At 38.7% G+C, this 23,594-nt stretch overlaps 3 protein-coding genes and 1 long non-coding RNA gene across 7 annotated transcripts in view; 1 reads left to right on the top strand and 3 right to left on the bottom strand.

Moving 5' to 3' along the window:
* The window catches only part of LOC306847517, a 779,007-nt gene that overhangs the window by 533,894 nt on the left and 221,519 nt on the right, over positions 1 to 23,594 (bottom strand). The gene's annotated exons all lie outside the window — the stretch shown is intronic.
* On the bottom strand, positions 15 to 6,389 carry LOC306846932 (neurochondrin-like). 2 transcript variants are annotated; one of them, XM_079380638.1, is made up of 7 exons: positions 6,348 to 6,389; positions 5,721 to 5,934; positions 4,519 to 5,640; positions 3,652 to 3,896; positions 3,269 to 3,484; positions 3,044 to 3,186; positions 15 to 589 (listed from the first exon to the last, which is right to left on the bottom strand). In XM_079380638.1, the coding sequence occupies exons 2-7, from the start codon at positions 5,919 to 5,921 to the stop codon at positions 171 to 173; spliced, it is 2,346 nt and encodes a 781-aa protein (XP_079236764.1). In that variant the 5' UTR covers positions 5,922 to 5,934; positions 6,348 to 6,389; the 3' UTR covers positions 15 to 170. The 2 variants fall into 2 exon arrangements, with proteins under 2 accessions (XP_079236764.1, XP_079236765.1); XM_079380639.1 differs by lacking the exon at positions 15 to 589 and adding an exon at positions 2,369 to 2,504 and having other exon boundaries at positions 6,348 to 6,380.
* Positions 6,901 to 14,580, top strand: LOC306847122 (mediator of RNA polymerase II transcription subunit 30-like). Its single transcript, XM_079380907.1, has 5 exons — positions 6,901 to 7,048; positions 7,628 to 7,849; positions 8,194 to 8,352; positions 12,552 to 12,641; positions 13,116 to 14,580. The coding sequence occupies exons 2-5, from the start codon at positions 7,628 to 7,630 to the stop codon at positions 13,209 to 13,211; spliced, it is 567 nt and encodes a 188-aa protein (XP_079237033.1). The 5' UTR covers positions 6,901 to 7,048; the 3' UTR covers positions 13,212 to 14,580.
* Positions 14,735 to 23,594, bottom strand: part of LOC306847579 (exostosin-1c-like) — a 57,278-nt gene continuing 48,418 nt past the window's right edge. For all 3 annotated transcript variants that reach the window (XM_079381599.1, XM_079381600.1, XM_079381598.1), the window contains 9 exons: positions 21,412 to 21,519; positions 18,546 to 18,665; positions 18,118 to 18,250; positions 17,362 to 17,480; positions 17,025 to 17,120; positions 16,811 to 16,897; positions 15,908 to 16,068; positions 15,614 to 15,785; positions 14,735 to 15,241 (listed from right to left, as the gene is read on the bottom strand). In XM_079381599.1, coding sequence (XP_079237725.1) covers positions 15,056 to 15,241; positions 15,614 to 15,785; positions 15,908 to 16,068; positions 16,811 to 16,897; positions 17,025 to 17,120; positions 17,362 to 17,480; positions 18,118 to 18,250; positions 18,546 to 18,665; positions 21,412 to 21,519 — 1,182 coding nt within the window. In that variant the 3' untranslated portion in view covers positions 14,735 to 15,055. The remainder of the gene's footprint in view (positions 15,242 to 15,613; positions 15,786 to 15,907; positions 16,069 to 16,810; positions 16,898 to 17,024; positions 17,121 to 17,361; positions 17,481 to 18,117; positions 18,251 to 18,545; positions 18,666 to 21,411; positions 21,520 to 23,594) is intronic.

The following is a 23,594-nucleotide window of genomic DNA, read 5'->3' as shown; positions in this document are numbered from 1 at the left end:
AAATAATAAAATCACTTCAAAAGAAGAAATATTTTTATTCAACATTCTTGTTTATACTTCGGCCAAAAAAATCCATTAAAAATCCATTGCATATTTAATATGCCAAACAGACAAATATGACAACATAATAAGTGCTTTATCTGTCTTATTAAATCTGTATTTGACAAATTCTACTCCATCAATATTCTGCTAAGCTGTGGCAAACCCTGAAGAGATCCACAGCTTACACTCTTGACCAGCTCACTAATGTCCTTGTGACACACCGGGCATTGCTTGGCAATGGCACACAGGACTTCCTCGAGAGCATCCTGTGAAGGTTGGTCTGGGAGACGTCCGCTGGATCCTAGCAGAGTGAAGATGTTCTGCAGCCATCCTTCATCTCTGATCAGGGTGGTTATCCAGGGCTGAGCTCGAACACAACCGCCCAAAGCCTGCAGACTGAGCCTCCAAAGCTCTCCAGCCTCCTCCCAGTGTTCCTCCCAGAGAGCGCTGATCCGTGCCGGTTTAGAAGCCTGTCCAGACTGCACAGCACTCAGGAGAAAAGACAGAACTGAGGAGAAGAAACGCCGCTGGCCTAGTTCTACAGGGTCTGCAAAGATTCAAGGCACCCATTATTAAGCAGCAACAATAAACACATCCTGTTTTTTTTACATTTAGATTGCCTTAGCTGTCATCTAACGCACGCTTCAAAGGATATTAAACCCAAAAATGAAAATTGTTGCTTATAGCCCCTGACTCCCATAGTATTTCCCCCCCTATACTATTGAAGTCAAGGACTACCAGCAACTGTTTGGGCACCAGCATTCTTCTATACTATTCACTCTGACAAAATTAGTCACACGAGGGTGACAATTTAAATTTTTGGGTGAACTATCCCTTTAAAGTTACTTTTTTGAAACATTAATAATTTAGTAACACTGTTAAAATGTAAACTTGTAGCATTTAAATTATTTTAGTTTTTAATTTATTAAGACAAAGTAGGATAGAAGTTTAATAATCATATCTGCTCTTATTGTAAGTGTTTCATCAGTGGACACGATTCCTAAAACAACTGTTATATTTATAATCTGTCATCATAATGTACTAACTTGCTCTGCCTCTGAAAACCCTTTCTTATTCAATGATGTTATTTTACCATCACTTACATACTATTATTGCTTTTATAAATATTTTAAATTAGACTTTATTTTTATATTTTCAGGTTAGAAATTTTAATATTTTTTTCTTTTTTTTTTTTTATATACAGTGGGGCAAATAAGTATTTGATACACTGCCGATTTTTCAAGTTTTCCCACTTACAAAGAATGGAGAGATCTGTAATTTTCATCGTATGTACACCTCAACTGTGAGAGACAGAATAAATTAATAAGAAAATCCAGAAAATCATATTGTATGATTTTTGAATAATTAATTTCTATTTTATTGCATGAAATAAGTATTTATAGTATATTTATAGTATAATAAGTATTATTAATATTAAGTAACTTAATATTTGGTACAGGAACCTTTGTTTACAATTACAGAGGTCAGATGTTTCCTGTAGTTCTTGACCAGGTTTGCACACACTGCAGCAGGGATTTTGGCCCACTCCTCCATACAGGTCTTCTCCAGATCTTTCAGGTTTTGGGGCTGTCGCTGGGCAACACAGAGTTTCAGCTCCCTCCATAGATTTTCTATTGGGTTCAGGTCTGGAGACTGGCTAGGCCACTCCAGGACCTTGAAATGCTTCTTACGGAGCCACTCCTTCGTTGCCCTCGCTGTGTGTTTGGGGTCATTGTCATGCTGGAAGACCCAACCACGACCCATCTTCAATGCTCTTACTGAGGGAAGGAGGTTGTTGCCCAAAATCTTGCGATACATGGCCCCATCCATCCTCCCCTCAATACGGTGCAGTCGTCCTGTCCCCTTTGCAGAAAAGCACCCCCAATGCTGTTTTCACCCCCATGCGTCACGGTTAGGATTGTGTTCTTGGGATTGTACTCATCCTTCTTCCGCCAAACACGACGAGTGGAGTTTATACCAAAAAGTTCTATTTTGGTCTCATCTGACCACATGACCTTCTCCCATGGCTCCTCTGGATCATCCAGATGGTCTTTGGCAAACTTCAGATGAGCCTGGACATGTGCTGGCTTGAGCAGGAGGACCTTGCGCACGCTGCAGGATTTTAATCCATGACGGTGTAGTGTGTTACTAATGGTCCCAGGCAGCTCTCTTCAGGTCATTGACCAGGTCCTCCCGTGTAGTTCTAGGCTGATCCCTCACCTTTCTCAGGATCATTGATACTCCACGAAGGCGAGATCTTGCATGGAGCCCCAGTCCGAGGGAGATTGACAGTCATCTTGAATTTCTTCCATTTTCTAATAATTGCGCCAACAGTTGTTGCCTTCTCACCAAGCTGTTTGCCTATTGTCCTGTAGCCATCCCAGCCTTGTGCAGGTCTACAATTTTGTCCCTAGTGTCCTTAGACAGCTCTTTGGTCTTGCCCATAGTGGAGCGGTTGGAGTCTGATTGATTGAGTGTGTGAACAGGTGTCAATTAATACAGGTAATGAGGAGGGCTTCTTAAAGACAAACTAACAGGTCTGTGAGAGACAGAATTATTGCTGGTTGGTAGATGATCAAATACTTATTTCATGCAGTAAAATAGAAGTTAATTATTTAGAAATCATACAATGTGATTTTCTGGATATTTAAAAAAATATTCTGTCTCTCACAGTTGAGGTGTACCTACGATGAAAATTACAGATCTCTCCATTCTTTGTAAGTGGGAAAAATCGGCAGTGTATCAAATACTTATTTGCCCCACTGTATAGTTTTTATTCATTACTTCAACAAACTAAATGAGAATTTTGCTTGTTTCAGTAAATTATTATTTTATTCAACTAATGAAAATAATTTTTTTGTATGGTTAAGTTTCAGTTTAGATAACCCTGCCAAGCACTTATTTTCTTTTTAGTTCTATGAAATTCATAATCGCTAAGATACACATCCTATAAAATGGTATATCCTACTAACCAATTCGTATCATTTCAAGCCAGTAGTACCTGTGGAAGTTGACTTCAGCCTGGCAATCATGAGACCCAAAGTGCAACAGTTTGCTGCTAAAACCAAGAGGCGTGGCTTATGGAGAAGAGCAGGCAGTGCTTCGCTCAGCATGTTCTCCAGAGCAACGAAACAAGGATCATTCCTGAGAAAGCGCAATGGAGCAGTGCATCAAGTCATGGTTAAGGAATAACTTATCCTGTGTGTGAGTGAAGATCTGTGTGTACCTGACTTGTTCTGGTTCTGTAATGGCAAAGTTTAGTAAAGCAGAACACGCTGTTTCCAGACTGGGGTCTCGGGTCACCGTTTTCCTGCTCTGACCTCTCAAAGACGCCCAACCTTTACTCAGAAAATCCACAAGCAAGGCCGGAGTATCCAGAGAGAGAAGAACCCGCCTCGGCCCATCTTCAGCGGAGAGGTGGCACAGAGATGGGAGAAGATATCTAAGAAAGAGCAGGAACATTTCTACACTTAAACAGACAGCATAAGATCTCATAAAATAAAAAATAAATGAATATATACATATTTTGTAGATTTTATTTGATTAATTTCCATGACCTTTTCAGGATTGTGGGAACCTTCTATTAAAAAAGCCATAGTAATGTCTTACCTAAGAGCAGCTTCTCTGCTCCAGGTCCCATCTTGTGAACTGTTGCTGATGGACATCTTTGACATCCAATCAGCAAGTCCCTTGCCTTTTCCCACTCCCTTGAAGTGACTTTTAGCATAGCCGATGAGAAAAGGCAAGAGGTCAATGACTTCTTCCTTTAGACATGAGGTTTCTTCAGCAAGCCATGCACAGAGGGAGCGGAAAGTGGCAAACAGAAATGGGTCATCATAGCTGGTCTGCTCCACCTAAACGGGGAAACAATGAGTGACAGTTTATAATTCTAAGCATTCCAAGTATTTTCTCATTTTAATTAAAGTTCTTTAAATAGACTTCTAATAATACATACACTTTTGTTCAAACGTTTGGGGTCAGAATAATTTTTTCTGAAGAACACTTTTATTCAGCAAGAATGTGTTTAATTGATCAAATTATTTCTGTTGAATGCTGTTCTTTCTATTCATCAAAAAAAAAAAAAAAAATATATATATTACAATGCAATTACAAAAAATATTAGACAGCTTTACTGTTTTCAGCATTAACATTCATTGGAGAAGTTTCTTGAGCACCAATTTAGCTTAACAGAATTATTTCTGAAAGATCTTCAGGACACTAAATACTGGAGTAATGACTGTTGAAAATTCAGCTTTGCCATCACGGAAATGAATTACATTTCAAAATACAATGAAATAGAAAAGTAGTTATTTAAAAATTGCAATAATATTTCACAATATTTCTGTTTTTACTGTATTTTTGACCAAATAAATGCAGCCCCGATGAGCACAAAAGATTCTTCATAAACATTCTTATCGACCACAAACTTTTGAACCGTAATACAGTGATGCATATGTTTAACACTTGCGTTCTCACCTGTTTCAGATAGTAAATTTCAGCTGAGAATGCCTCCTCCAAAGCTCCTAGGACCTGCCTGCTCTGCTGAAGACTCAGGCCAGTGATAGCTGTCTGTACCTGAGCAGGGTTTGAAACTGCCCCCTGGCTACAGGCTTGTTCCATAGCCGCCTCCATGATGCGATAGCAGGCAGTAAGAATGTGCTGCAGCTGGGGGGAGATTTCTGTACCTGGCGGCTCTTCTAGACCCATCCTCACCTCCACACATGCCCGGTTCACCAGCAAGCAACAGAATTTAGGAGGTCCTGTTGACTCCCATCCATACAGGTCCAGAAGGCAGGCAGATACTACCAAAACTGAGCCTAAATGCTCTTGAATGAGCTTGCCCTGAATCAAAGGCCGCAGCGAAGCCCATAGATCACCCACAATCTCCTTAAGCACCTGGCTTTCTGACTCGACCCCGGGTGGAGGAAGAAACGGTGGTATTTGAGAGCACATCTCTAACCTGTCCTGATGTGAAACTCTGCAGAAGTTTTGCGAAACATTTCGCAACAGCAAGAGAAGATCAGACGAGTGTTTAGCCCAAGCCCGTGGTCTTATGCTAGATGACAACAGCTGTCCCAACAGCGGAAGCCCTTTTTCATGGCTGAGAGTTTGTTTTTTGAGTACGGCCCTACATATAGCCAGAACAGCACCACGGGTGAGAAGCTGCTCGGGGCCTTGTGGTAAAGCACATACAGCACTTAGAACCTGATAGCAGTCACAAGTCAAAGCCTCATCCAAGGTAGACGTACTAGAAGTGGTCTGGGAATCTGTAGCACCTTCAGTTTGAGATCCAGGGCCACTCTGGGCTTCAAGTGTTTTTGTCTGTTTATCTGTCCAGTTGGGTCCGTTCTCCAGTATGCTCAGGATCAGAGGGACTGTGCTGAGAAGTTGTGGATGAGCAACCATGCTTGCGTCTGTGCTGAGAGCAGCCAATAGAGCAGTGCCCAGAGAGATCAACTCCTCTGGGGGCAATCCGGAGCTGTCGTCACCCCGAAATGCTGTAACCAGAAGGCGTGCGGGAAGATTAAAACCTACCGCTTCAAAAATCTGATGTAAAGTCCCGGTATCCAGCTGTCCTGCTGGACACAGCCTCGTGATCTAAACGCAAGAGATAACAATGAGCAATGTAATATATGTTTTCGGTATAGTGTGGATGAGGAGGATAAGCTGTTGTTTACCAGGAGAAGTGCTGCTAAAATGTGGCTGTCATTCTTGGCATGAGTGAGAGCATGTAGACAGCGCTCCAGAACCTCTCTCTGAGACGGAGACAGGCCACTGGGGTCAGAACTGCTCCCTTCTGCTGCATTTGGCTCTGCACTGGGCGGATGCTGTGGGGTAGGGACTTCTTCTGGGTTGAGATGACGTCCATTCTCTGCCATCGTCTGGGGCAACCTGTAAACAACCATCAGATATTCATTCCTGCATCAGAAGTTGTTAACTTCTTTAGATACTAGTCCAAATGTTACATAATGCCTGGTGTGTAGTGACTGATAATGCTTCAATATGTTAGATTCAGGACAGAAAAAATGTCTAAGGCATATTCAGGTAAGCAGGTTAACAGCTTTAAGAGATCAAGTCAAGTTAAATCACACAGTTGTGAAGGTAAATGACTGTTGTTTAATGTTTTATTATTGTATTTTAAAGAACCAATGTTAAGAAGTTAAGAGTTTACTAAGTAGCAAGCAAACGTAAAGCTAAACGTATTTTAAAACCATATACAACACATATGAATGTCTTAAAATATGTAGACTAGTGTAAATAAAATCTAAAAAGCCATACATATATACCACATGCAATGAACAAACCTGGAGCCAGGCAGGATTATCGTACACACGTTGAAGCTAAGTGAAGACGGAAAACTCGCGAGACAAAATGAGAGAAGTCGATTTCAAAATAATAGTCTTCGGTAAACGAAAGAAACACATTCCCCATCTGCCCTAAATAGTATTGAAAATTACTAATATCACATAGAATTTAGGATGGATAGTATGCACATTGGGACTCAGGCGTACATTAGGCACATACATATTTAGAGTGCAAATATTAATATTATGTTATATTATAATATAAATATTAACATTAGTAATACCAAAATCTAAAATTAATTAAAATTAAATTAAATAAAACACAAAAGATTAACAATTCTGACTGAATATAGTGCATCAATAATTGTAATAATAAAATATACATAATAACAATACAATATACTATTAATAATTATGATATTAATATTATATTAATATTATACTATAAAACAAACATGAATAGAACCTACAATTTTAAACCTAAAACAAATTAATTAATTCATAATTAAATAATGCTTTGCTTTGCTGTGTAACACAGGAAACAGGAAATGATGAAACAGGTAATGGCTAATGCTGATCTGTTTAAAATCAAGGGGCTTTGATGTGAGCGAGTGGAGAAGTCCCACATTTATTTAGCTATTGTTACTGTTACCCACCAGAAGTAAACTACTTACAGACCAGGAGCAGCACCGATAAGCGCAGTGAGTTTCTATAGAAAGACCGATCTCCGAATTCAATGCTCCGTCCATTCTGTCTCATCCATTTATAAATCTGACCATGGACCACAAAACTAGTCATAAGGGTCAATTTTATGAAGTTGAGATTTATACATCATCTGAAAGCTGAATAAATAAGCTTTCCATTGATGTATGGTTTGTTAGTATAGGATTTGGCCGAGATACAACCAAATCTGGAATCTGAGGGTGCAAAAAAAATCTAAATATTGAGAAAATCGCCTTTAATGTTGTCCAAATGAAGTTATTCGCAATGCATATTACTTATCAAAAATGAAGTTTTGATGTATTTACAGTAGGACATTTACCAAATATCTTCATGGAACATGATCTTTACTTAATATCCAAATGATTTTTGTCACAAAAGAAAAATCAATCATTTTGACCCATACAATCAATGTATTTTTGGCTATTGCTACAAATATACCCCAGCGACTTAAGACTGGTTTTGTGGTCCAGGGTCACAAATAAACAGATAAATAATTTTTTATTCCATAAGCACGCTCTTTTTGTTTAGCTGACTCAATGAATGATCTCTGTTTTTAGATGTCTGCTCCACTCCCGCAGAAGGGACTTGGTCCGGGTATGCCCCCTCAGCAGCAGCAGCCACAGACACACATGCCTCCTGGCCTTGCTCAGCCTGGGATGCCCCCACAAGGTGTCCTGCGGGAAATCTCTCCCGTTTACCTGTGCCGCATCGGTCAGGAGACTGTCCAGGACATCGTCACACGCACTATGGAGATCTTCCAGATCACACGGGCCACTCAGGTAATTTTCTATGCGCGATTTTTAAATATACAAGGGATCTGCGAATGCTAGTGCACAGTAATAGTAGCTAGTCATTCCTAGTTGCTTCATTATGGAATAATGGTCCAAGTGCAACATTTGATCAAATCAAGGCATATAATTATATTATTAGTGTTATTTTATTTTATTTTTTGCATTTGGATAAGAAAATACAAATGTTATAAGTTCAAACTATGCAACAAATAATGCCACATTTTGATTATAAATATCAATATCTAGTATAATCAGAACAGCTTCCAAAAAGCATATGCACCAAAATTCAAACACACTAATACCTAATAAAATGAAAAATCTGTTTTTTGTAGCTTCCCAACGGTGTGACACAGAGTCAGGCATCGTATCAGGACCGCTTTGGGAAGCTGCAGGAGCATCTGCGTCAGCTGACACTGCTCTTCCGTAAGCTGCGTCTGCTGTATGAACGCTGTGTAGAAATGACACCTGACATCCAGGAGTCTCCAGCTGAGGTGAGTCTCATCCATGTTTACTGATGTACAATATAGCTCTTTTCCTAGTTAAATATTTAATGGTCATTTCACTAATTCTGAAATACCCTCTTGGGTCACAATTGATATTTCATTAAAAACACTTTTAGATGTTTTAGATCTGTGTCTGCTTTTTTTTTTTTTCTTTTTTTTTTTTTTAGAAAGTAAGGAATGTATTGATTAAACATGACATGGCACCCTTTTATTCAATACTTTTTGAAACCTCCATTTGCCAGTTTAACAGCTCTAAATTTTCTCCTATAATGCCTGATGAGGTTAGAGAACACCTGACAAGAGATCAGAGACCATTCCTTCATCCAGAATCACTCCAGATCCTTCAGATTCCCAGCTCCATTTTGGTGCTTCTTCTCTTCAGTTCAGCCCACTCATTTTCTACAGGGTTCAGGTCAGAGGACTGGAATGGCCATAGCAGAAGATTGGTTTTGTGCTCCGTGACCCATTTTTGTGTTTTTGAGATTTGTGTTTGGATTATTGTCCGGTTGGAAGATCCAAACATGGCCCATTATAAGATTTCTAACGGAGTCAGTCACTTATTGATTTTTTTATCTGTTGGTATTTGATAGAATCCATGATGCCATGTGTCTAAACAAGATGTCCAGGACCTCCAGAAGGAATAAAGGCCCACAACATAAAAAATACAGCAGTATATTTCATTGTACACATGGAGTACTTTTTATCCCTGTGTTCACCAAACCCATCTTGAGTGTTTGCTGCTAAAAAGCTCATTTTTTAGCTTCATCTGACCATAGAAGCCAGTCCCATTTGAAGTTCCAGTCGTGTCTGATAACAGAATATGCTGGAGTTTGTTTTTGGATGAGCTAGGATAATTTTTCTTGAAATCCTCCCAAACAACATGTGATGTAGGTGCGGTTTAACAAAATGTTTTTGAAGGTTTTCTGACCCCGAGACTCAACTATTTTCTGCAATTCTCCAGCTGTGGTCCTTGGAGAGTATTTGGTCACTCAAACTCTCCTTCTCACCATGCATTAGTATGATATACAGGTCCTTCTCAAAAAACTAGCATATTGTGATAAAGTTCATTATTTTCTGTAATGTACTGATAAACATTAGACTTCCATATATTTTAGATTCATTAAAACACAACTGAAGTAGTTCAAGCCTTTTGTTTTAATATTGATGATTTTGGCATACAGCTCATGAAAACCCAAAATTCCTATCTCAAAAAATTAGCATATTTCATCCGACCAATAAAAGAAAAGTGTTTTTAATACAAAAAAAGTCAACCTTCAAATAATTATGTTCAGTTATGCACTCAATACTTGGTCGGGAATCCTTTTGCAGAAATGACTGCTTCAATGCGGCGTGGCATGGAGGCAATCAGCCTGTGGCACTGCTGAGGTGTTATGGAGGCCCAGGATGCTTCGATAGCGGCCTTAAGCTCATCCAGAGTGTTGGGTCTTGCGTCTCTCAACTTTCTCTTCACAATATCCCACAGATTCTCTATGGGGTTCAGGTCAGGAGAGTTGGCAGGCCAATTGAGCACAGTAATACCATGGTCAGTAAACCATTTACCAGTGGTTTTGGCACTGTGAGCAGGTGCCAGGTCGTGCTGAAAAATGAAATCTTCATCTCCATAAAGCTTTTCAGCAGATGGAAGCATGAAATGCTCCAAAATCTCCTGATAGCTAGCTGCATTGACCCTGCCCTTGATAAAACACAGTGGACCAACACCAGCAGCTGACATGGCACCCCAGACAATCACTGACTGTGGGTACTTGACACTGGACTTCAGGCATTTTGGCATTTCCCTCTCCCCAGTCTTCCTCCAGACTCTGGCACCTTGATTTCCGAATGACATGCAAAATTTGCTTTCATCCGAAAAAAGTACTTTGGACCACTGAGCAACAGTCCAGTGCTGCTTCTCTGTAGCCCAGGTCAGGCGCTTCTGCTGCTGTTTCTGGTTCAAAAGTGGCTTGACCTGGGGAAACCGGCACCTGTAGCCCATTTCCTGCACACGCCTGTACACGGTGGCTCTGGATGTTTCTACTCCAGACTCAGTCCACTGCTTCCGCAGGTCCCCCAAGGTCTGGAATCGGTCCTTCTCCACAATCTTCCTCAGGGTCCGGTCACCTCTTCTCGTTGTGCTGCGTTTTCTGCCACACTTTTTCCTTCCCACAGACTTCCCACTGAGGTGCCTTGATACAGCACTCTGGGAACAGCCTATTCGTTCAGAAATTTCTTTCTGTGTCTTACCCTCTTGCTTGAGGGTGTCAATGATGGCCTTCTGGACAGCAGTCAGGTCGGCAGTCTTACCCATGATTGCGGTTTTGAGTAATGAACCAGGCTGGGAGTTTTTAAAAGCCTCAGGAATCTTTTGCAGGTGTTTAGAGTTAATTAGTTGATTCAGATGATTAGGTTAATAGCTCGTTTAGAGAACCTTTTCATGATATGCTAATTTTTTGAGATAGGAATTTTGGGTTTTCATGAGCTGTATGCCAAAATCATCAATATTAAAACAATAAAAGGCTTGAACTACTTCAGTTGTGTGTAATGAATCTAAAATATATGAAAGTCTAATGTTTATCAGTACATTACAGAAAATAATGAACTTTATCACAATGGAAATGGGAATTTCCACTGCTCTAGCTCTTTTCTTAAAGCCACTTCACTAATTTGTGAAGCTCATTTATCTTTTGCTGCACATCAGAAATATATTCTTTGGTTTTTCTCATTGTGATGGATGATTTAGGGAATTTGGGATTTGTTTTCCCTCCTATTTATATTTCTGTGAAACAGGAAGCCATGGCTGGATAATTTCATGTTCATAATCACCCTGGAGTGCTCAAAATTGTGAATATGAATGGGAATTTACTTCAGAGATATTTTAGTCATAAGAATTTCTAGGGGTACCAATAATTGTGTCCAATGTGTATTTGAGAAAAACATTTATTTCATAATGAGATTTCCCCCCATTTTAAATTCTTATTATCCAATGAAAGGTTAGATTTCTGTGAATATTTTAAATAAAATATGAAAAAGATTAACAATGCAGATTAGTTTTCACAGTTGCCTTTGATCATATTTACCAAGGCTGCCGATATTTTTTGCCATGTCTGTATATATAAATACGCACACATGCATGTATATATTTAAGAAAATTTTTCTGTTCATATATTAAATATGTTTATATATTATAAATTATATGAATATAAATATATACGTTCATACATGTAAATATCTTCTAAATATATATTTTTATGTGTGTGTCTTTTATAAACACATAATTTAAATATACACAGCACACACACACATTATGCACACAAAAACGTTTATTTTGGATGCGATTAATCATGATTAATCATTGCCCAGCACTAAAATAACAAAACAAAAAATGTTTTGTATCATATTTGATACATCAGGCTTTTATGGCTCATAAAGTATGATATAATGAGAATATGGAGCTCATACTCGTACTCAATTTGGTGCAGTTGCTGGTATTATACTATATACTAAAAAGTAAGATGGAATTCTGATAGCATGTAATGTAAATTCAGTGAGATCTTTATAGCAGAATAACAGACTACTCATTAAAATGAACTGCTCATAAAGGGTTCAGATGAGCAAAATACTGCTAATGCCAAAGTCATAGATACCATTAAATAAAATGAGAGCAGTGAGTATTAACATGATTTGAGATTACTTGTCATGCTTAGCTGAATTCATTACAATACTGTACATTATGGAATTAATGTTATTAAAACATTTTTTTAAACAATAGCAAATTAAGCAGCTAGGCTTACTTGGCCTCATGTCATCTCATATAGTCAGACTGCAAGACTAAAATAGATTTACATGTAAAGTCACTTGCATGTATTAGCTCTAAAATAGGTTTTGTTATTTTCCTTTTTGTGGTAAGTTTTATATATACTACAGTAGGGCCTTTAGTAAGTCAGAGACTGCATTGAAAATTTTAAATGTAATAATCCTGGAAATATAGTTTTAGTTTGAAACATTTTAAGAGAGAATGCATATTTTTGAAAAATATACTGTTAAAAGCATTAAATGCAAAAAAGTGAAATGGAAGCTTTTTCATTATTTGTCTCAGATGTTTTTTTTTTTTTAATCAAGTCAGATTCAATTTCAGGAGATGTATTATTACAGATATCATTTGAATAATGGGTTTTCTTCCATCCTTCCAGCTGGTTCCTTATGTGGGGGAAGAGACGACACCTGTGAGAGTGGAGCCGTGCAGCCCAGCTGTTATTCAGGAGAGACAGGAGGTTCTAGAGGTGTGTTTCATTGTTTCATATCTCTGAACCCACTATTACACTGCATTATATACCTACAAGATTTATGCTCTTTTATTTGGGTGAAAACACCCCTATAACTATGGGTGGAGGGTGAACCAACGGTATTCAACTTTTTTTCAAATATAAAATTTAAATTTGGATTTATATGGGGAAGTCGTGGCCTAATGGTTAGAGAGTCGGACTCGTAATCCAAAGGTTGCGGGTTCGAGTCTCGGGCCGGCAGGGATTGTAGGTGGGGGGAGTAAATGTACAGCGCTGTCTCCACCCTCAATACCACGACTGAGGTGCCCTTGAGCAAGGCACCGAACCCCCAACTGCTCCCCGGGCGCTGCAGCATGGCTGCCCACTGCTCTTAATTAAAAGTATTAATTTCTTAAAAAAAAAAAAAAAAAATACTTTTTAAACTTGGCATGTAATAGTGCTATGAGCTTCTCCTCTCATGTTTTTTAACAGAAAGTGAGGCAGAAGAACCAGGAGATGAAGGTGCTTATGGACCAGATGAGGAATCTCCTGTGGGACGTTAATGCCATGCTCACCATGCGAAAATGACAGCGGTACGCTTCCTAGTAAACATCTGACCATCTTCCGTCAGCCCTCATCTACAGTCTTCTAACTCTCACACTTTCAGGTGCTTTCACATGGATAGCAGTGGACGGCAGATTGCCTTTCATTCACTGCTCGTGCAAATGCCACATAATATTTAATCTTGACAAATGAGATCAGGCTTGGCATCTCTTTGTGGTCCTGCCTCATTTACAGTGTTAAATCCCAATGCTTTGATTAATAACTGCTCCATCAAAGCACTGAATTAGCATCAGAAACGGGAAGTAATGTAAAAGCCATGCAGATGATGTAAGCTAGCCATGTTGATGGCATGATAAATGAGCACTGCGGACTGAGCTTTGTAAATAATAGTGCCTACTCTATGGTCTTTTGTGCATTGAACTGTGTGATGTGTTTCACACTGTTGCTCCTCAAATATGTACTCAGGTAGAGTGTGTGTTTCCCTGAGCTCTGCTTTACACTCGTATATCTGCCTTCTGGGGAAAGAATAATAATAAAAAAAAAAAATAATAATAATGAATTGCAGGGTGATAGACTTTTATACAAAATAAAAATAAAAACTCTTTTGTCATGTCTTTTCTTATAGGAAATACAAAAACAGAATAGAATTCACAACAGCAATTATAAGCCATTATATCTAGAACTAAACGTATTAAAGTTTTGATATTTCAAGTGAATGCTCTTCTTTTTCATTTCTATTAATCAAAGACTTATGAAAACATTTGTCACAGTTTCCATAAAAATTTTAAACGGCACAACTGCTTTCAACATTGATAAGAAATCTTTTTAGCAAATCAGCATATTAGAATGATTTCTGTAGTGATTTCTGAGTAATGATGCTGAAAATTCTAAATTAGAAAAAATTGCATTCTAAAATATATTATAATATAAAAGTTATTTTAAATTGTAGTAATATTTCACATTACTGGTTTTACTGAATAATAAATGCAACCTTGGTGAGCATAAAAGTCTTTAAATCTTACCCCAAACGTTTGAGCGGTAGTGTATGCTTTTAAAAACTCATACCAGAGATGAATAAAACTACAAAATTGAATCTTGAACTACATGTTGTATAAACAACCAGTCAGCAATTACAATAATTTACATTAAATTTCACGAAGTGCACAAAGCACCATTTCATTTTCAAGTCGATGTTGATTCAGTACAGATTCGTCTGTAATTAAAACCGGGGAAAGAGTCCAAGAATGTTTTGAACAATTCATTACAATTGACTCTTTCAGTCCTTTGCTTGTGTATCTGTAATTAATCGACTTTTCCGTGTTTTCATGTAAATTGTATTCTTCTAATCCAACTCAACTTTAAATTGTCTAAAAAAAATAAAAGATTTGTCACCAAAAATATTATTTTTCATCTAATGTCTTGATATTGAAGAGAAAATGGTTTTATTATTTATTAACTACCCACATTTTGGGTAATAGTTTTAGGCAAGTTGCTGGGAAGAGCAATATAAAACCATTATTTCACAAATACAGCCACACACACTGTTTGCATTTCGGAATTATTTTATTGGTCATGTAATTACCACTTCATGTAATCAGTCAGTTGCTTTGTGACTCATGTGTTAGTCCAATGCACCATTAGACACCCTTAATGCTACAAACTCCTCCAGTCAAACAGCAGCTGGAATGATTGACAGATCTGTGATGTTTTCTCATCCATGAAGCTGTCAGTCATAAATTGAGAACTGGTCATAAGAGGCAAAAACCCGTCTCTTGTCCATCAGCTGGCCACCACAAGCTAGCAGCCAGTAGTGGAGGGATAAGTCTCTCCATCAGCATAAGTATCAGTTAGTACTCATTTAGCTTGGCTCAGACACGCTCCAGGTCTTTGTACCTCTTGCGCAAGACGGACACGTGGTCCTTGAAGAGTACGGGGTCCAGGCGAAACTGAGAGTGCACTAGAGGCATGTAACCAAACCAGCTTGCAAAGGTGTTGACACACTCCTGCCTCTGGGTAAAGTGCTCAGGGTTCGCCCATGGGGCCATCTTAGTGCCCTTATAGTGGAAAGGAAATAAGATGTCAAATATATCACATTATTATAGTTTTTTTTTTTTCTTTTTTTACAATTGCTATACTATGACACACTTCTCATTACCAACTTTCAGCTTGGCACAGCAATACATTTCACTTCCAAAATGAACTAAGACTACCAAAACACTTACAATTGTCTCAAATCAAGTCATTCTTACATAACACTAACAAATGTTAGCACTCAATTTATCACTCATAAAACAATGACCTAAAAACACTTTTTTTTGGGTGAACTATCTCTTTAAGATTCAAAGGTATGTAAATCATGTTCTGCAAGGGGTATGTAAATTTATGAGCAGAATTGTAAGTACAAAATGTTGGCTCTCTGGCCTCACCTGCAGGGTGGGCATCTCTTTGTATTGCTTCCTCTGCGCTACTTTAATCGGTGGCAGGTGTGTCACAGAGGAGACCAGGAAATTCATCAGGATATCCTCACAGTTAGAGGTGCGATCCACCAGCGCACGCAGAGAGGAGGGTAGGTAATGAGAGAACAGGTGATGGTAGTACCTGTGAGACGCAAAGACATCAACGCATAATAAAGAGCACATTCACCGCTGGTCATGTTAGAGAGCTTGATGAAGCGTGAGAGACATCGACACTGTCAGGATATGTCAACTACAGCCAATTACCTGTGATAAAACGCCGCTCCAGTGAGGACGATGGAGTACTCGTTGGTCCATTTAGAGGTATAGCCCCAGGCTTTTTTTACAGGGTCCCAGAAATGGCTTCTGGGAGGGTAGCCAACAATCCTCTCGGGGAAACTCCGCCACACATGAAAAGCAAAATTGATCTGGAAGTGTCAGATTACAGAGGAAAAACATGAATTAGCTTTGTCATGTGTCAAAACAATGTAATCTGATTTATTTAATTTAGTTTAGACTCTTTATGACCCCAGGGCATCTACTAGAATCCCCAATATATTCATATATATATAATATATATATATATATACACCACGTGTATGTATACGTATATGTATACTGTATATCTGTATATTTGTCCATATCAGGGACTAATACAACACTGCACCATAGCAACCACCTAGAGCACTCCAGAATGGTGGCTAGTTCTGTTTTTACAGTTTTTAATTTTTATTAAACTATATCCATCCATCCATCCATCCATCCATCCATCCATCCATCCATCCATCCATCCATCCATCCATCCATCCATCCATCCATCCATCCATCCATCCATCCATCCATCCATCCATCCATCCATCCATCCATCCATCCATCCATCCATCCATCCATCCATCCATCCATCCATCCATCCATCCATCCATCCATCCATCCATCCATCCATCCATCCATCCATCCATCCAAAAGTTATAAATATAAGTATATATAAGTTATATAAGTTTAAATGCACATAAAATACACAAACTCGAATTTAAAATCATTTAAGGATAAGGAATAAAATGTATACTATAAATAAAATAATGATCACAATTTTAATAAATAAATGAAAGTTTAATTTAAAATAGATGAAAATGAAATAAAACCATGCAGGATGAAGAGGAAACTCTATACCTCGCTGGTCAAGAGCACTGTGTCTTCATCTAGACTCAAAACTGCCTCTGTCTCAATAGCTGCATGAGGCAGGAAACGGCTGCTCGTCTGCAAGCACAGAAGGTGGCAGGGAAAAGAGCTGAGTGAGACACGAGGTGGAGAGAGAGAGAGAGAGTGCAAGATCTCGCCACCACTCACAGACATGACTTGACTGTTCTCTCACTTGAATACTCACTTTCCTCCTGCCATCTGTGATGATAAGGGGCACTGGCATAGGTGGCCACTTACTCCGGTGAGGGGGCGGCTTCTCACTGTTCCACAGGATGATGATCTGACAAGAAACCCAAACAAGAACACACACTATCACAGCATGCACACCAAAATGGTTGATGTGTCTTCTTGTTGGCTTTTGTCTGTGTCCAACTATATTAACACTGAACTGATGTGGATCTACATTGATATAATTGAACAAAAGGTCATTCCTTAGTGGTGCAATAGCTGCTACTATAAGTTTGTAAAAATTCATATTACTGTATATTTTTTTTATAAACACTGACTTTGCAGTACTGTACCTGGGAGCAGTATTTTGATTTGGAGACAACCTGAAGAAGCTTCATGATTGGCTGAGACTGGGAGACCAGAGGTGAGGTGGCATGAATTACAGCAGTGAACTCCTGACCTGGACTGATTCCTACATCAACAGAGGAAAAAGAATGAGCGTCCTTTGCCATTAAGATACTATCCATACTATATACTTAGCATAGTGCTCAATGGCACAATGTTTGAAATGGCAAACTATCACTGTGTTATTTTTCTTCTTTCTTGACTCATTATTTGATTTATATATTATAAAACACATTTTACACAAAATAGGAGTAAAACAATAATGAGGTCATGTGACAACAACGTAGAATACAAATGTTTAAAAATATTTGTTTTTGTTCATAATGTACATTTTGTTATTATTCATTATTTGCTTGCTTGTTATTCCATTCGAATTTGTATTCAATCACACTCTTACAAATAAAGGTTCCAAAAGGGGATTTGCAGCAATGTCATAGAACCATTTCGGGTTCCTCAAAGAACCTTTTTTCTTAGTGTAAAGAACATTTTAATAATCAAATATTTTTTTTCCCCGTTATAAAGAACTTTTTGTGCAATGGAAAGATTGGAGTTTCATAGATGCCAATAATAAACTTTTATTTTTAAGAGACCAATATATGCCACCACAGCACATCTAGTACATCACAGAACAAGTACATCTAGTATTCCATTCCAAATAAATATGTATACAACAAAATATTTAAAAAGACTTGGCACAGCCTTACCGAGGTTTAAGTAATAGAAGGGGTAGTGTGCCAGGTGCGTTGAGTACTCGGGCAGAACCAGCAACCCTCCAGGTAAGGCATTCCACATTAATTTATTTCTGGAGATGTGCGAGTACACTCTGTCCTTTATGATCTGACAGACATCAAGACGGCAGCATTAAAAATAACAATCACATCAAATCACAACAGCACATTTAATCTCTATCGGTTTTAAAGATGCCCATTTTCACCTGCTGGCCAGCAGAGGGCAGACCAAAGCTATACTTTTGTGCAAAATCGACAGTTCATATGCCAATTAACCTAAGGGCAGGGGACTAATTATGTGCTAATGATGTAAGGCAACCTGCACTGGTTTAATTTCCCCTGACAGACCTTCCTCTCTGTCAGATCCGCCGTTGTATACACTTCTAAACTGACCCAGCTCTCACCTCTAGCGTGGTGAGTACAATCTTATCCACGGTGGAGAAGTAGGCCTCCCATAGCATCTGTGTACGCTGTCTGAGAGCCAGCACCCTGTCAATGCCTACAGCCCGCACCGTAGAAGGTACCTGAGGGAACAAAGTGACAAAGAACTCACCAGTGAGGCTAATTGGTGTTCCTATGAAAACCTAGTATCGAGTTTCTACCTGTCGACTACCTCCACAAACTCTTCCACACACAAATGTGCAGCAATGACAAAAGTGTTTTGCAGTGAAATGCTACAGTAAGTTACCTATGCACCTTATTTTTCAACGCGGAAGTAATTTATTTCTGTGAATGTGCGAGAAGAATAGTAGCCTACTAACCAGGGTTATAGGGTTTCCCGATAACGATCTTAGCTCTTAAGAGCATTTTCTACGAGTCATTTTACGAACGCTCCTTATTGTTTCACATGCGTTTCCCGAAAATGCACTTAACACAATCGCACGTAGTCGTGCTTTAAGTGCTACTTAGGAGTCACTATACGTTGGTCAAGTGCTGAAATGTCAATTTATAGAATCGCTCGTTAATTGAAACGTTAACCTAATGCTGCGTTCCAGACAGCTCGAATATAATAAAATCTTAATATGTAAAAAAAGTACAATATTAATAAACGATACAGTGGGACAAATAAGTATTTCATAACTTGAAAACTCGGCAGTGTTTTCCACTTACAAAGAATGGAGTGATCTGTAATTTTCATCGTAGGTACACCTCAACTGTGAGAGACAGAATTAAAAAAAAAAAAAAAAAAAAAAAAAAAATCCCGAAAATCACATTATGATTTTTGAATAATTTCCATTTTATTGCATGAGATAATAGTTTGATACAATAGAAAAATAGAACTTAATATTTGGTACAGGAACCTTTGTTTACAATTACAGAGGTCAGATGTTTCCTGTAGTTCTTGACCAGGTTTGCACACACTGCAGCAGGGATTTTGGCCCACTCCTCCATACAGGTCTTCTCCAGATCTTTCAGGTTTAGGGGCTGTCGCTGGGCAACACGCAGTTTCAGCTCCCTCCATAGATTTTCTATTGGGTTCAGGTCTGGAGACTGGCTAGGCCACTCCAGGACCTTGAAATGCTTCTTACGGAGCCACTCCTTCGTTGCCCTCGCTGTGTGTTTGGGGTCATTGTCATGCTGGAAGACCCAACCACGACCCATCTTCAATGCTCTTACTGAGGGAAGGAGGTTGTTGCCCAAAATCTTGCGATACATGGCCCCATCCATCCTCCCCTCAATACGGTGCAGTCGTCCTGTCCCCTTTGCAGAAAAGCACCCCCAATGCTGTTTTCACCCCCATGCTTCACGGTTGGGATGGTGTTTTTGGGATTGTACTCATCCTTCCAAACACAGCGAGTGGAGTTTATACCAAAAAGTTCTATTTTGGTCTCATCTGACCACATGACCTTCTCCCGTGCCTCCTCTGGATCATCCAGAGCCTGGACATGTGCTGGCTTGAGCAGGAGGAGTTTGTGCACGCTGCAGGATTTTAAATCCATGACGGTGTAGTGTGTTACTAATGGTAACAGTTACTAATGGTCCCAGCTCTCTTCAGGTCATTGACCAGGTCATCCCGTGTAGTTCTAGGCTGATCCCTCACCTTTCTCAGGATCATTGATACTCCACGAGGTGAGATCTTGCATGGAGCCCCAGTCCGAGGGAGATTGACAGTCATCTTGAATTTCTTCCATTTTCTAATAATTGCGCCAACAGTTGTTGCCTTCTCACCAAGCTGTTTGCCTATTGTCCTGTAGCCCATCCCAGCCTTGTGCAGGTCTACAATTTTGTCCCTAGTGTCCTTAGACAGCTCTTTGGTCTTGCCCATAGTGGAGCGGTTGGAGTCTGATTGAGTGTGTGAACAGGTGTCTTTTATACAGGTAACGAGTTCAAACAGGTGCAATTAATACAGGTAATGAGTGGAGGATAGGAGGGCTTCTTAAAGACAAACTAACAGGTCTGTGAGAGACAGAATTATTGCTGGTTGGTAGGTGATCAAATACTTATTTCATGCAGTAAAATAGAAGTTAATCATTTAAAAATCATACAATGTGATTTTCTGGATTTTTTAAATTTATATTCAGTCTCTCACAGTTGAGGTGTACCTACGATGAAAATGACAGATCTCTCCAATCTTTGTAAGTGGGAAAAATCGGCAGTGTATCAAATACTTATTTGCCCCACTGTACTAATGCGTTTGTAACATTTCGAGTTGTAAATTTATTTAAAAAATATATAGGCTGCATTTATCTGATGGAAATACAATAAAAACAGATATGTTCAGAATTATTACTATTTAAAATAACTTAAAAAAAATATTTAAAGTGTGATTTAATCCTTTAATGGCAAAGCTCAATTTTCAACAGCCAGTCTTCAGCGTCACATTTCAGAAATAAAATATTCAAATATGCTAATTTGGAAACATTTCTTTTTTATTATCAATGATGAAAACAGTTATGCTGCTTCATATTTTCATGAAAACTGTTACTTTTTTTCAGGATTCTTTGATTTCAAAGAAACTGCATAAATAAACATTAGCCAAGATTAACAAATGCTCTAAAATGTTCGTTGTTAATTCATGACACCTTACACATGAACTAATGTTAACAAATTGAATGAAATGTTTTATTAAATACTCATGTCACACAGCAGCAGGACTAGATAATGGTGACAGTCAAAAAATCTAAGAACACACTTTCCCTTAAACATTCATCTGATAAAAAAGTGCTTGTGCATATTATTTTCAACATGTTTTAATTAGCAGTTTCTTCAATCCTCATGTTCCCTTCTCAGAAAAGTGACATTCGAGTTCTTCACACGAAGATCTGTTACCTGTAGCAACAGTCTCTCGTCGCCCTCGATGACTGCCTGGTTCCACTGGATGACATCAGAGAAAGGTAACTCCCAGCCATTACTGAGTAACACCGGGATACAAGCGGCCTGTGAGGGATACAACCACAGGAGACAAGTGGCTTAGACTAATTAGCATCAGCATAATCAATTCATCTAATGAAAAACAAAAACGCACACAAGAAAACAGACCAAGTTCACCCCAAATGCACTGAAAAATAGACCCAGCCCAGCAGGCACCAGACGTCTATGTAACATCAGGTTGACGTTGGACATGATGTCGGACGGACGTTGCATTTTGGTTGAAAATGAAAATGACGTCAATTTGACGTTAACTTAACGTCGGATTTTGGTTACACAACCTAAAAACAACAAAATCTCAACATCAGCTGATGTCGGAATTGGACATCAATTTTACATTAACATTACATTGAATTTACATTGAATTTTGGTCACCCGATGTTGCAACCAAAATTTAACCAAGTATCAATGTCTTATGACATTGTGTGCCTTTTGTGTGCCTGCTGGGAGTGCATCTGATTTTCCCTTTAGGCAAGGTTATGAGATATATAGCGTGTGATGAAAAGGCTGTTGGTTGTTTTAAGAGGTCTCGGAGGGGCCTGTGCATGACTCACTGCTCCCATCCAGCTTTTTTACCAGACACACCGCCAGACAGATGTGTTAATTACCCCATCTCCCTCGCCCCGAATAGGAGGGTGAAGTAGGAGAGAAACAGGGGTCCATGATTTATTGAAGTGGAGTTGCTCGCCTTTCCTCTTGTTTACTATTCCATCTTGATGTTGCTCTACTTTTTCTCCCAGATTCCTTGTTTGCCTTTTTTCTTCTTCTTTTCGTCATTCAGCTCGTATTCTGCTCTACAGTGAGATTTTTAATTAAATCACAAGAGAGTGCAATCCTAAGAACGGGCCAAGATCAAACACACCCCCTCTAGCTGTGTGCAGCCATGCTTTCATCCTAAACAGCGTTAGAGGACACCGGGGCGGACAGCAACAAATTGCTTCAGGTGACTGATTGCTACCTTGGCCTACTAAGCCCACAGAGATCCAGGAGCTGGCCTTTGTTTCATGCTCTAGGGCCGCCCGACTAGCACGGATCCCTCTTGGCACTGATCCATTCTGTGGTTGCTTGCACAGCCATTTTTCTAAAAGGAGTGTGTCGAGGAACACCAGAGAGAGGTTGTGAGATTAGAGAGGAAAAAAGCAGGATCTGGATGATGGGGGTCAGAGGATGTTCTAGAACAGCAGTTCTCATTCTGTGGCATGTGGTTTTTGCAGTATTAATTTTTAACTACCCAGATTTTTAAATTGCTGAAGTTATGATCCATGTACATACATAAAACAGATTGTTCTACTGTTAATTGAATGGGCCATGTTTGAAGCCACTGTAAAATTCAAACCTGTGACCACACATTTTATTTTATTTTATTATTAGTTTTTTATTTTTGCCATGTTAAAATCATACAGTTTACAGCCTATAGTTAGGATGATGAACTATAGCCTATTTATTTGTATTCAATCTGATCAATATTAATAATAAATGTAACACCTGTGACTGTATTTAATTTTTTATTTTTTGAAATTGTATTATAGTTGCCACATTCCTTAGAAACCATAAATAGCTTATGGTTAGGATAATGTTCTATATTAATTTTGTGTTTATTTTGAAAATAAAATGTTATTTATTTTATTTTATCCTATACCCCAGTCCTGGGCATTAAAAGTCAATCGCAGATAGGTGTAATTGGATGTACACAATACAACCGCACTGCTTTTATTTTCAAGGCAACAGCTTTGTTTCCTGATAATGAAACAACTTAAAATCAGTTTGAAAGTGATTTTATTTCTGTAAACTCATAAACACAACAAAACGTTGCTTTTGTAAAATAATGAAAGCTGGACGCGCTTTCTGCCATCTCTGAAGCTGGAGCATGTCAGAAAAAAGAAGTCCGCATACGGCTGCCTCACAGACATGTGAAGTAGGCTATATATAGAAAGTTTAAAATGTCTACTTTTAAACGAACCAATTCAAAAACAAATATTTCCTGATTTATTGTAATCTGTATGAAGGTTAATTTCTCTCTAAAGGCACATCCAGTACTCCGGAGATGAGACAGAATCAATAAATTAAAATATCTCCTTTTTTTC

This window comes from Barbus barbus, assembly GCF_936440315.1.
Source record: "Barbus barbus genome assembly, chromosome: 27".
Classification (NCBI taxonomy): domain Eukaryota; kingdom Metazoa; phylum Chordata; class Actinopteri; order Cypriniformes; family Cyprinidae; genus Barbus; species Barbus barbus.
This window is presented reverse-complemented; position numbering and strand designations above follow the sequence as displayed.